This window comes from Trachurus trachurus (genome assembly GCF_905171665.1).
Source record: "Trachurus trachurus genome assembly, chromosome: 3".
Classification (NCBI taxonomy): domain Eukaryota; kingdom Metazoa; phylum Chordata; class Actinopteri; order Carangiformes; family Carangidae; genus Trachurus; species Trachurus trachurus.
The window spans coordinates 9,381,850-9,394,703 of record NC_139893.1 but is presented as its reverse complement, the minus strand read 5'-3'; the positions used below and the strand labels follow the sequence as shown (position 1 = coordinate 9,394,703).

Sequence of the window (12,854 nt, the reverse complement as noted above, 5' to 3'; positions counted from 1 at the left end):
CTGTAGTGACCAATACACTGGATACTATCATAGTCATAGCAGGGATTATTTTTGTGCATTTGGATCAGTGGAACATCAGTGACACATTAGAAGTTATTAGCTGACAGATGTGGAGAAACATCAGCAGCACACATGTTTCTGGTTAGCCTCACGAATACACTTTGACCTGAAACATGTTAACACACACACAGTAGAGCTGAGAGGACCACAGAGATTTGTGTTTTTCTCTGTGGGTTAATCACTGAGTGACAGCTTAGCTTTCACATTAAACATAGTCATTTAATCCTTTAATAATATTTAATGTACTTAATTAAATCACAGTAGGTTGCATTAATTAAATTACATTAATCAAATAAAATGTGCTCATTAGAGAACATTTAATTTTAATTTGAGTAAATTGAAAATAAAATGAAATTAAAAGATTAAATTGCATCAAATTAATTACATTAAATTAAATTAGATTTAATGAACACGTACATGTATGTGACTTATTCTATTCTACAGTGAATACTTTGAAAGACTTGAAGTGAAAGAGATGAGGCGAGTTGGTATTGGTTGGTAAGGAGCCTCACTACAGACGACTCCTCGCTCTCCCCCTCCCTCTCTCCTGCTTTAGTTATTCTTTGGCCTCCTTTAACAATAATGATACAGTATATACTGAGTCTTTCCTCCATTGGATTGGAAGTACTCCTCTGCTTCCCTATAGTTCCTGAGCAGCCAGGAAACCAGAGGCCCAGTAGACTGCAGCACAATACTCTGCTGACAGGTGATAGAAGAACTATAACATCAGAGAGACCGACAGTCTTCAGTGACATTTGCGATTATAGGTCTGGCACTGCTGTTGCGGTCCGGCCAAAAAGTGTGTATTTTATGAAATCTTGACTTATGCCAGAGTCACAGCGACCTTGACCTTTGACCACAAAATTTCAAATATTTAATCCTTGAGTCCAAGCGAACAATTGTGCCAGAGAAAATGTTCTCCATGTGCTCTTGATATATCACATTCACAAGAACGGGACGGACTTTAGGTTAAAGTGACCTTTGACTTTTGACTATGAAAACATAATCAGTTCATCCGTGAATCCAAGTGAAGACTTACACTAAATTTAAAGAAATTCCCTTCAATGATTTCCTGAGATATTGAATTCGCGAGGATGGGTAGAACAGAGGGACAGATGCACGTTAAAAGTTTATAAGTGCGAGTTCTAGCAGTTTCATACCAAAAAACTTTTCATGCAACATCTTAACTTTTACCAGATTGACATACCTTCACAAAAAAATGTATGTTATACATCTAAATGCAAATATTCTTTGCTTGCAGAAACACAACACAACACTCTCCTTTATTTGATTTTCCACTGGCGATGTGAGTTTCTCACGTTTAAATCACCTTCATATTGCTCATCACTTTCCCTCCAAAGTACTGGAATGTGTTGGATGAAATAACAACGAGCGCTACGTGAAAAAGGGGTTAGGTCTCTGATATTCTCTCTCTGCAAAGACTTTCTCCTTTTCTATACCATCAATCTTCCTGCTTGCAGCTGCTAACTAATCATTTCTTCTCTCACCCGTCTGGTGAGATGAGAACAGTGTGGGACCTGCTTCTCTCTGCAGTGGCTCCAGTCACACTGAGGCTCTGACAGAATGCGGCAGAAAGAACTGTCATCTGAATTCAGACAGAGGGAGGGTATATACAAACTCTCTTTCCTCCAGAGAGAGCCAGTTGAACTCGCTCAGGTGCAAAGCTTCCACCTTTCACAACATGAAAAGAGTGATAAATGACAAAGGAAGCAACATAAACATTTTCTGTACGAGACATCAAGATTTTTGCCACTCGTTTGTTTTCGTGCTGCTTCCTTTTACATTACCATATCAGATTACAGCTACCCTGATCATATTACCATTAAGTGACCTTAACCTTACGATACATTTCACTGTGTAATATCATTAAACCAGTGTTACCTTGTCTCATTATGCCTCTCCTCCATCTCCAAACTGGAGGGCTGCAGCTCAGCAGCCGGCTCTGTTTCATTCTCAGCCGAGTCAGTCCCCTGTTCAAGGGGCAGGCAGCTGCAATAGCAGGTTCCCATCCCAGCTTCAGCTTGGGCATCTCCCCCTGCTCTGTTTCTGCTCTGACTCCTGCTCCAGCTCTGACTGGGCAACCTGCTGAAGTTGTCTGGACAGTGAGTGAGTCATTCTAGATAATGCATATCACACAGAGCACACCTCAGGCCCGCAAGCTGATAATGTATTCATTCATTGCAGGTTCCTGGGATAATATTATAAGTCCAAACAAGGCTTGATGGAAAGCTTCCTTTCTGTTCCCGCAGCACAAACGTGTCCACTGTACCACATTCTCAATCTCCTCTTTGTCTTCGTTGTCTTTATTCAGTCAAGTTTAAATGCTAACTCTATTTGTAGGCCCCGACAGTACAATACAGTATGTGTTGTCTAACTGACACAAGCCTGGTAATGATAAGTCACTGTGGACATGATATTGACAACACAGCATATAAAACGCTCTTGCCTTGAAAGAATTAGGTTGCCTCAAAAGCAAAAGAAGATAGATCGCAGCTGGACACAACTTAAACGCGATATAATGACGACAAATGGTCAAAATAAATCACCTATACAGGACAGAGAGGATTCACTTCCTCACCAGTCCAGCAGCCCATTTGCAATTGCTTAGCCATAAATCCTATTATCAATTTCTGCATCACTGCGTTTGCCGTTTACAGTGATGTTAGCATGTTAGGATCTTCGCAGGATTAATGATTCAAGCTTCAAGGCAAAGTTGTGTCATCATGCATTCCTGTTATATGGAAATTAAGTGTTCGTAATGTTCCAGGTAGTTTGCATGTGAGAGAGAGGAGGAGAAGAAATCGAGGTGCTCTCCTTACTCCACTCTAACCAACTTTCTTCAGTGAAAAAAAAAAGGAAAATCAAGAAAATATTTTGGGTGTAATTTTTATGATGGTGCAAAGACTAGAAAAAGAGCACTTGCTATTCTCTTGACCTTGAAAAGCAGTTTGTCTTTTCAGTCTGTATTTTTTATTCCCTGCACAGCATACGTGGTGCAGTGGTGGAAAGAGATGCACAATGAGCTGGGACTTCAATTAAAATGAAGCAGCACAAGCTGAGGCGCTGGTATTTTGTCAAAAGAACACAACTGTATTGATGCTACAATAAGAGTGTTTGCATGTTTTCAGCTGACAATTTGCTAGTTTCATCAGGAAGAACAAATGAAATGCATGATAACGATGCCTGAACCACAGAATAATGTAGATAAGAATAATCCCTTTGAGTACAATCTACAACCAGCAGGCACTTCTAAACATAAAAGGAGGAAGTCTGTCTAACTTAACAAAGCACTTCCCGCAGCATGGTAAAGGAGTGTAGTGTTTCTTATTCTTGTCATAGTAATAAAAGCCCCAAATCAAACTTCTTGTCTTTTTGCAAAAATGAGGGAAAAGTAATCTGATCCACCCAGATTATGTCCGTCAAGAATGACATAACAATTTCAGAGTATCTATTTTCAGCTGAAGGTCATTGTCTCAACAAACAGCTTGGGGGAATCTAAAAAAAAGACAGAGAGTGAGTGAGCTGTGTTTACCCACACGCTTGCTGCAGTCTGCAGAATTGATACATATTTGAGCTAATACCATGTCCAGGCACTATACTGATATAAAATCATGGGAAACTACAGTACTGGGGGAACTCATGGTTGTAAAACTCCACCAACCTGAACAGCTGCAGTAAATAAGATCATAATCTCACCGTCATCACTTCCAGGGTTAAATAATGGCCAGAGGTGTTTTTGCAGAACATTATGAGGATGTGACATTGAAGTTGACCTTTGACCAATACATCAAATATATAAAATGTCATCACTTCATTTTATCTAACTAGACATTTGTATTTAATTGTGTCATTATCAGCGCATGAAATTGAGAGTTACAACCAAAAGCGTGTGTTTTATGAGGACACAGTGACCGTGACCTTGGATTAATTTTAACCAGTTCATTCTTGACGTGAGTGAATGTTTGCAAATGTTTCACATTCATATTCACAAGATACGAGTTTGCAGTGACCTTGACCTTTGACCTTTCCCTGCTAAATTCTGATCCGTTAATCTTCAACTCCAGGTTATGCCAAATTAAGAGAGACTTTTGACCATTGACCGTCAAAATCCAATCAATTAATCTTTAAATTCGAGTGGACATTGACGCTAATTTTGACAGGATGGCTTACACATATAAAAAAGAAGAAATAAATACACAGAAAATGTAATCTTAATGAGGCTTGGCAGCCAATTTGACTGCTAACATGCTTATGCTCATCATGCACTTTTCAGGCGTCTCTGTGGTAAACAGAAACCTGTCAGAAAATAATAAATCACCATATCAATGACGGAAGCAAAATGCAGGCATAATTTACAGGCAAATAGCAGATTCACTAAATACAAGTTCCCGATACAAGGTAATAATAATTTATCTTAGTAGACATTGCTGTGGTGCCTTTGATGGCCTGATGTCAATGCCTCTGCTTTATGGTGCAGTAGAGTACAACTTAAAGTTACTGTGCAATTCAGAGGTACATAAACTAGTAAATCCACAGTGAAGCTTCCTGAGTCCACAAATATGGTGCAGTACTCTGTGGGGCAGTTCAACAAGCACAGCTGCTTCTGGCAAACAACAAAACTGAAGGGCAACTGCAACACACTCTCTGCCATAAGCAGGAGGAACAACACATATACTGGGAAAGTGTATGAAAGAGTGAAACTACTGAGGGTGAGGGCAGCCCTGCAACACCTGCACTGTATAAATATGTAATTAATATTTGCTCACTGGAGCAGACATAGGAGGAAAGCTGTTGGTGCTCTGGGATCCTATTAAGTAAAACATCTGTGACAGGGAGCTCCAACTGGATGGACCTAATGACGTACCGGCTTCATCCACACCGTCTTGTCTGTACCATCAAAGCACCATATATACACAATCACTGTCTCAGAAAGCACAATAGATTTATAGATATCAGTATCTTTGATGGTATCCACAGAGGGCTTGTCTACTTAAATAGACTCAGTGAGGAGTGAAGTGAAGCTCCACCTCATTGGTTTTAATTGATGTTTTTCAGGCTTGTTCGTTACTTCCTATGGCACTCGACAAAGATTACCAAGCAGCAAAATCCATTTATATACAAACCGAACAGCGGTCAGTCTCTTTCTAAACATTAACATTCACTGGAATTTTTGTCAGTGAATTAAGTTGATAAGGATGACGTTTAAGGTCACATTTTCAGTCTGAATCTCAACACTGAAACCCTTCTGAGTGATGAGTTTCCACTAAACCCCGTGTTTCTTTGTAATCTGGGCTGTCTTCTTGTCTGAGTCCAAAGGAGGACAGGTTGGGAAAACACTTGGGAAGTGTTGTCAGTCAAGCAAAACTCATATATCTTTAATCCACTGAGTTATTTCACAGAGAGTAGCTCTGCAGAAAGAAAAGCATGCCCTGCATCACAGCAGGGGGACGTTTTCAAACATGCATAAAACTTCTCACATTAAAATATTTCATGTAAAACAATCAATCATTTGGGAGGGCAAAGGTCTTTTGTGGACGACAGGGCAAGTTTTAGCCCTTTCTTTCTTTTTTTGGCATTGGTGTTTTGAACTGTGCACAGAGGTGTGGGTTTGCTGTGTTTGCAGAAAAAGGGAAGCTTCATTAAGTCAGTCTTAAGATAAGGGCCTGTAGGGATACTAAACTTCTTTTTTTATCTATTAAAATGCCCCCGCTTCAAAACTCCCAAAACATCTCATGGCTAATTAACTCACACTGTCCTGATCAAAAACAGTCAGCTAGTTACAAAACGCAAGCACAACCTGAACCATAACAAGCAGCAGGAGAATGGGAGGATGAACATTCCTCAAAAAAAAAAAAATAGAGATAACAATAAAAGAGCAATGATGTTATCGTGTGTCATGAGTGAATGAGGTTGACAGAAACTCAGTGTGCCATTTCTGTGTGAAGCCCATGTGGGTTTTATTGTGGATGTCCAACATTTCTTCCTGGACTGTCCCATGGTATTGTGAGCCCATTCAACAATGTGGACTGTGTCCTCAACAGGACACCATTGTACCTCAGTGGGGTCATTTTTTCCCTCAGGGAGCTATAGAATTACACATTCCCTATGTTCAGTGAGTGGCTGTGATGTGACAGAGTAAACCTCACTCAACCCTGGTTTCCTGCTCTTACCTGGGAATTACTTAACACAGCTCCTTATGATAATATGGGATTGATTGAACATTAATTATGTCATTTACAGTAAATAATATATTCTTCTTTGTCTTTTGTTTGCAGACTGTTAATATTATATTTATTACCCACATTGACTATAACTTGAAAGGTATTAAGATTATTTTAGATGTGTTGCATTAGATTTTGTATGTCAAACACATCTCATCACTACAAATGTTGATTTATAGCCTTTTTTTTACATTCATCCGTTCGATGCGTTAACCTCAACACACAGTCCTGCTTCGCCTGCTGCAGCATATTATCTTCAGGGATTGAAATGGGATGATTTTGGAAGATGATTTTCAAATTGGGTCACTTCCTTGAAGATTTGCCAGAAGTATGACAGCCACCCAGTAATACTCCATCTCAATCTCCTGCCACAAACCACGGCCATTAGTTTTAATAATGATCTCCTCCTATTTCCAAAGCTCAGTCTATTGATTTGAGTGTACGGTGAAAAGTACCATGACTTAACTACAGCTGATTAAACAAAGCTATTTTATTCATCATTTATAGATCCTTACTTCATGAGCTAAAAAGCAAAACAAAACTTACTCTTGGTATTTTCGCTACACTGAATATAACATCAGCTTCCATTATTCAGATAGTTGAGATCTGCAGGCTGCTGTCTGGCCTACAGAAAGGTGTAAATAAATGTGAGTTTTGCCACACCAGCAGTGTCTGAACAATCCTTTCTTTGTACTCCAACTCGGCTAAATTCCACCATCAACACACAACAAAATCTACCGACTGTTGTCACAGCAGCGCAGGGTGGACTTCTGTCCAGCTTGGGTTTGTTGCTATGTGATTCTTGGACAGCAGCTCAGAGCACCGGTTCATAATCAAAGACCCAACTTGCTTTGTGCTAAAAAAAAATCTGATTGTCTGTTGTTTAAATCAGAATTATATGAGTCTGAGAATAAATCTGTACCAAACAGAAAGGAAATGCTTTGAAGAACTATGAGAGCAATTTTAAAGCGTTGAGTTGTGGCCAAATGTAAATTAAAAACTAACATTTGTTACGATTTTAATGGTCTGAAATGAGGCCACAGTGCAAGTTGTCTTGTCCGTTTGCAGTTTTTCTAATGTCATTTTAAGAAATAATCCCATTGAGCTGGAGCCACTTTCACTATCTTCGGTGTGTGAGCTTTGCCAGCCAACATTAATAACTACAGTAAAGCATATCTTGCACCAAAGCTGTTAAGATATTCCTATTCCTGGAGAGTTGGCTGTTTCCAACCTTTAATCTGCCAAACCAAGTCTTGTTTTAAGACCAAAGCAGTAATAAATTAACCCGACCCTTGTTGCCACTCCAACAACTTGAGTGCTGGTGTTAAAAGTCAGGTATGCGTGTGGTAAATATAGAAATCTGGCTTCAGCTATGTGTGCAATTACTCAAACAACCAGAGACAAACGTGCACACAATGAACAGCAACTTATCACAAAAGAATGATGCCTCACAAACTAAACAAAAGATCAAACAGCTGTTGAATCAATTGATAATTTCAACATTTTTTTGGCCTAGATGCATTTATACCTGTGTTGGCTGATTAGACACCATGATATCAATGTAATAGTCATTTTCCAAGATAGAATTGAAGACAATACCAACTACTACTCATAATAATCATCATTTTTACCGACTGTTGCAATGAAAAACACTGATTTGACTTTCTTTCCCACACCAAAAAGAGTGTGGAAAGATGTCATCTGTGCTCAGGACAAGTCTGATGAAACACGATAACAGTCCTGGGTTGTTCGTGTCCACTGTTTGACTCCAAGATATTAACCGTGAAAAACAAAGACACGAGGAGGGAGCAGGAGAAAAACAGGATCTTTCCACCGAGCCAACTGGACAGCAAGTAGGCGACTGATTTAACTGCCCTGACATTTAGGCAACCATATATCACACAACTTCACTGTTGCATTGTTCTAGGCCCTTACAGAGAAAAAGTGAGTTAACGAGGGGAACACAAAGACTACCTTTATTCTCCGTGCTGCATAAGTGTCAGCAACAACAAATTGTTTAGTTGAAACCATTTTATTGGGTTTATCAAAGCTGACAACTTTGGATGCCAGGCTGTCTTTCAAAGCGGCTGTGGATGGACATCCAATTGTTGGATTCAGGTCAACCTCATTTGTAATTACGATTAACTTTAATTAAAGCTGCGGTTACACCTATTTCTGACGAGGCACTGTTAAATGAGATGTCTGTATTGTTAATTTAGTGAGGTCTGCTGGGCGAACACCTCTTATTAGTAAGGATCAACCACAGAGCGAGTGCAGCTATGGGGGGATATAAAACGTCTCCATACAGACCCTCTGTCTGGAACAAATGGGGCAAACTAAAAGGGCCACGACACGGCTGAAACTTTAAACAAGCTATTTGTGGGAGGAGTCACTGCAATTCACAATGATCCAGCTCCAATGAAGAATTTATGTCTCCACTTTGTTTTACAGTAAGCTTTCTATTTGTCATTGTTAGCCTGATTCTCTGGATGCCCTGCTTTCTCTCTCACACAGTAACCATCTGATGTAAACTGACAGCAGCAGACCAGACTGCACACAGAGGTCCACGCTACTGTATGAAACACTGCAGATATACCAATGCAAATGTGATGCACTCAAGCCAGCGTGGTGGGTTTTTTTTAAATGTGCGTGGTGGTGCTTTGCTCTAATTTCAAACCTGGATATTATAATTATAGGAAGGAAGGATGTGAAAATATGCCAAAAAATTTAAATAATAAAAAACTTTGCAGTCCGACTTTGTGATTTCTTGTCCTTCCTGTTTCAATAATGCAATCATGCCATACATCTATGTCACCACATGGTCACACCCCTCTCCTGCAACCTCTCTCTCTCTCTATCTGCCACACACACCACCACACACACACACACACACCAAGCCTGTGCACCTATCTAATGGAGAGAGTAGAGGTCCTGCATGGTGGATGTGAGGAGAATTTTAATAGCCTCACTCTCTCTCCTGTCCTGCTAGGCACTGCGACTTTCCATTCACAATGCAGGCAGAGATAATTGGTTTCACCTATCAGATGGGACCCCTGTGTGTTCATCCATATGTCGGTGTCATTACCTCCAGCTTACATACATATTTTATATGAAATGGTGTGTTTATGGTGCAGCCTTCACGCACAAATCTTAGTTTGAAGCGCCAGTGCTACCAGGCTGCACACACACAGTGACAGGTAGGAAACCAAAGGAGTTTTAGAAGAAGAATAAGAAGAAAAGCTATTTACGATTAAATAAGCAAGCTGCATCTTATTAGCACGTGTCAAACAGCACAACAATGCACATGAGCCACTTACTTGATGAAGTAGCTGGCTCCCTCGTCCGTGAAGCCTTCTTCCCATCCTCTTGGCAAGTCTATACAACACGGACACAAAAACACACTGAGCGACCCGCCACAGACACAAAACACACTGCAGCAAACAACAAACACAAAAGACAACATAACAAAAAACAAAACACACATATGCACCACACACAAATCTGACTGGTTAAGTAGCTATTTAGTCGCGTACCTGACCGGATCATGTGCCCGGAGTTAACCGGCTCACCAGTGCGAGGATGTAGCCAAGTGGTGCTATGAGTTTTATCACTGCAAGACAAGAAGAAAAAGACAGACACCTGTTACTGAGGCATTATAAAACAACACAAACCCCGTCCGCAACGCGCCAACATTACAATGACTCGTCAAGAAGACTGAGCCGAGCGTCGACAAGCTGGAAAAAGAAGCTCCACTCACTTAATGAAGAAGACTCGGCCATCTCTGCAAACTCCGTACGACCAGTGATCAGGTAGGGTGTCCCGTCCGAGAGGTGCCGCCATGATCTCTCGTCTCTGCCTCGGCCGGCCACCCCCTCCCTCTCCCTCTCTCCCTCTCTCCCTCCTCTCTCCAGTCCGCAGACTTTTTTTTTTTTTTCTTCCAGGGAGCCCAGATAATGCCACCGCTAGGGCTGCAGAGTTTTTAAAGGGGAAGAAAACCCCTCCGAGCCCTCCGAGGCTCCTTGAGCTGAGGAAACCGAGCTAACCTGTTCTTCCCACGGGCGGCTGCATGGTAAGGTGATTAAAACCTACCCTGTTGGACCCCCAGAGAGATGATGAAGCCCACTGCGGAGGAAAAAGGTAAAGGTGTAGCCTATAAAGCCCCTCCTGGGTGTAGCACTGGATTAAAGCACTGCAATGAATCTTGTCATAGAACATTTAAAAAATAAAGAAAAATGGAGAAAACGTGGTGTAATCCTGTAATAATTTCAGCCTGATTATATAGGCAACACTCTACAGCAAACACTTTAAGTCTTAAGGGATATTAAAGGATTACATATCTCAGTTAGACCATAAGAAATTAACCTGCTCAGCCATCTCCAGGGCCGTTGTTAGGAATACTGGGGCCCCTGAAAGAATACAAAAGTGGGCACCTGACTTTTCCACTTTTTTTCTTAGACTAGGCCTATGTATGTATTATCATTTTTTATTTAGCCTACTTTGCTTTGATACTAATGCAGCATTACTATGAGTATTAGTCAGGGTCTTATGCAGAATAATTCAGTCATACAAAGATTAGACTACTGGGGTTTTTTGCGGGCCCTACTGTGGGCGCTGGGCCCCTAGAATTATCATCACCATTCTCCCCTATACAACGGCCCTGAACACACTACAGCAAAACTTTAATATAGCCTAAGTCTTAAGGGATATTAAAGGATTACATATCTCAGTTAGACCATAAGAAATTAACCTGCTCAGCCATCTCTTCTCAGGCTGTGTGTGGGTGAGAGGGAGAGAGAAAGAAAGAGTGATTACACAAGCATCCTCCAAGACATGTTTTATACAGTCAAGAGAAATTTAAATAAAGGTTCATTATAATTTTCTGCCAGGTTTTCCGTGTAATTAGGAATGTTTGACGGCCATCCAAATGTTTATCAGAGGATATGTTATGCAGAGAGGATGGAGGATTAAGTCACAGCACATAGCCTATGGCCAAGGAAGTGAGATTTTGGTCAAGGTGGCTTTGTTTACATTTTAACTCAGATGACATAAACCTAAACGAGAGGTGTATTAACCCTTGTGTGAAAGTCCTGAGTAAACATACCTAGAGTCTTCTCAAATTCAGTAAAGGTTGGATCAAAACAAAGTCGGCACTTTCAATGTTCTTCATTTGAACTGAATTGCTGAACAACAAACACACTTTGATGTAAAATTCTTAAAGCAAAGTTTACAATCAACAAATTGTGCCAAATATTTCAACTTAAGTTTTGATTGCGATAACATGCTGTTGTAAAAACATCCTGCCATGATGAAAATCTAATTGTTGAATTGTATTATACTGTATGTTGCTACACAAAAAGGTCAACAAAATGGAGGGGGAAAAAAAGAATAGAACTAGATTGAGACATGGGAACATTTGACTGCCACAAGGTCTGTTTAAGGCCGTCACTGGATGTGGGCATTAAGCAGGGCTTATAGAGCTGCATGTCTGAGTAATTGTGTACCCCGGTATAAATTATACTGGGAGCTGGAGGTGAAGTTTTGTCAGGCTGGCGTCACCTTCACTGCAGTCGGGACGGAGAGCCTGTCTGACCGTGACACATTACAATAATGCTTACACTGCATCAAACAGACCTGCCCAATTTACCAATGCTACCCATAAATTTCACACGGGCTATGAGGCCAGGCAGCATTCAAAGTCACAGGGATGTTGCTGGCACAAACGCACCACGAGACAAGTTTGACTTCATGCCACACTCTCTTACATAAGAGCATCTCCATTATTATGATTATTACGTCCATGTTTATGTGAGTTTCTTGTGTTTCCTTCAGTAATGTTGTTGTTGTGTGTTGTTTTTGTTTTTTGTTTTTTGAAAGGAAAACACTGTCAGTGGGCAGACAGCAGCAAACATCTGTCAACAGTATAAATATTTGATCTGTGATTTCCTTTTGGGGAGGCTTTGTTGAAACATCCTCCAGTGGTTTAAGGCACTGTTGTTCAAAGATAGTGGGAGATAAAACACTTCCTCTAAACTATTATAGTACAGCTGCTCTGCGCAAACCAACTCATTGTAAATCTTTTAAAGTCTAATCTACTTGACAGGAGAGCCAAAGGATGAAAGGATTTCCTATGCTTTGGTATGTTTCTAACTCTTTCTGTAGGATTTCTGACCAGGACACACAACAAATTACTAATTAAGAGAGTGAAAATCTAAAGTCGGCTACATGCAAAGAATTGGCCACGAATTAAACAGAAGAGATGAATGAAGTGAAGAATGAAAACAAATGCATACGCTTTCATACAGGGCATGTGATATTAAGCATGTGCTTAATCTCAGTTAAAAACCTGAAGGTTGCATATTAGCAGTGCCATTCGTCTGCATCAATCTATGATTGGTAGTTATAGATCTGTTTTAGCATCACATGGTGCCCCAGTCCCTTAATAAGGAAATTGATAGGTTCTGTACGTTGATTTTTTTTTCACCCAAATCTGCGATTTACCCTAAAACACAAACCAAATATGTGACCCACATAGTCTATTGCTGCAGATTTAAC

The 12,854-nt window shown here is 40.4% G+C and overlaps 1 protein-coding gene across 1 annotated transcript in view; it reads right to left on the bottom strand.

The window, feature by feature from the left end:
- Positions 1–10,154, bottom strand: part of plekha7b (pleckstrin homology domain containing, family A member 7b) — a 72,378-nt gene extending 62,224 nt beyond the window's left edge. Inside the window, exons 1-3 of the mRNA XM_083969255.1 lie at positions 10,060–10,154; positions 9,836–9,912; positions 9,620–9,677 (exon numbers count right to left, since the gene is read on the bottom strand). Of these exons, the coding sequence (XP_083825381.1) occupies positions 9,620–9,677; positions 9,836–9,912; positions 10,060–10,142 (218 nt within the window). The 5' untranslated portion in view covers positions 10,143–10,154. The remainder of the gene's footprint in view (positions 1–9,619; positions 9,678–9,835; positions 9,913–10,059) is intronic.
- Between the last annotated feature and the right edge of the window lie 2,700 nt (positions 10,155–12,854).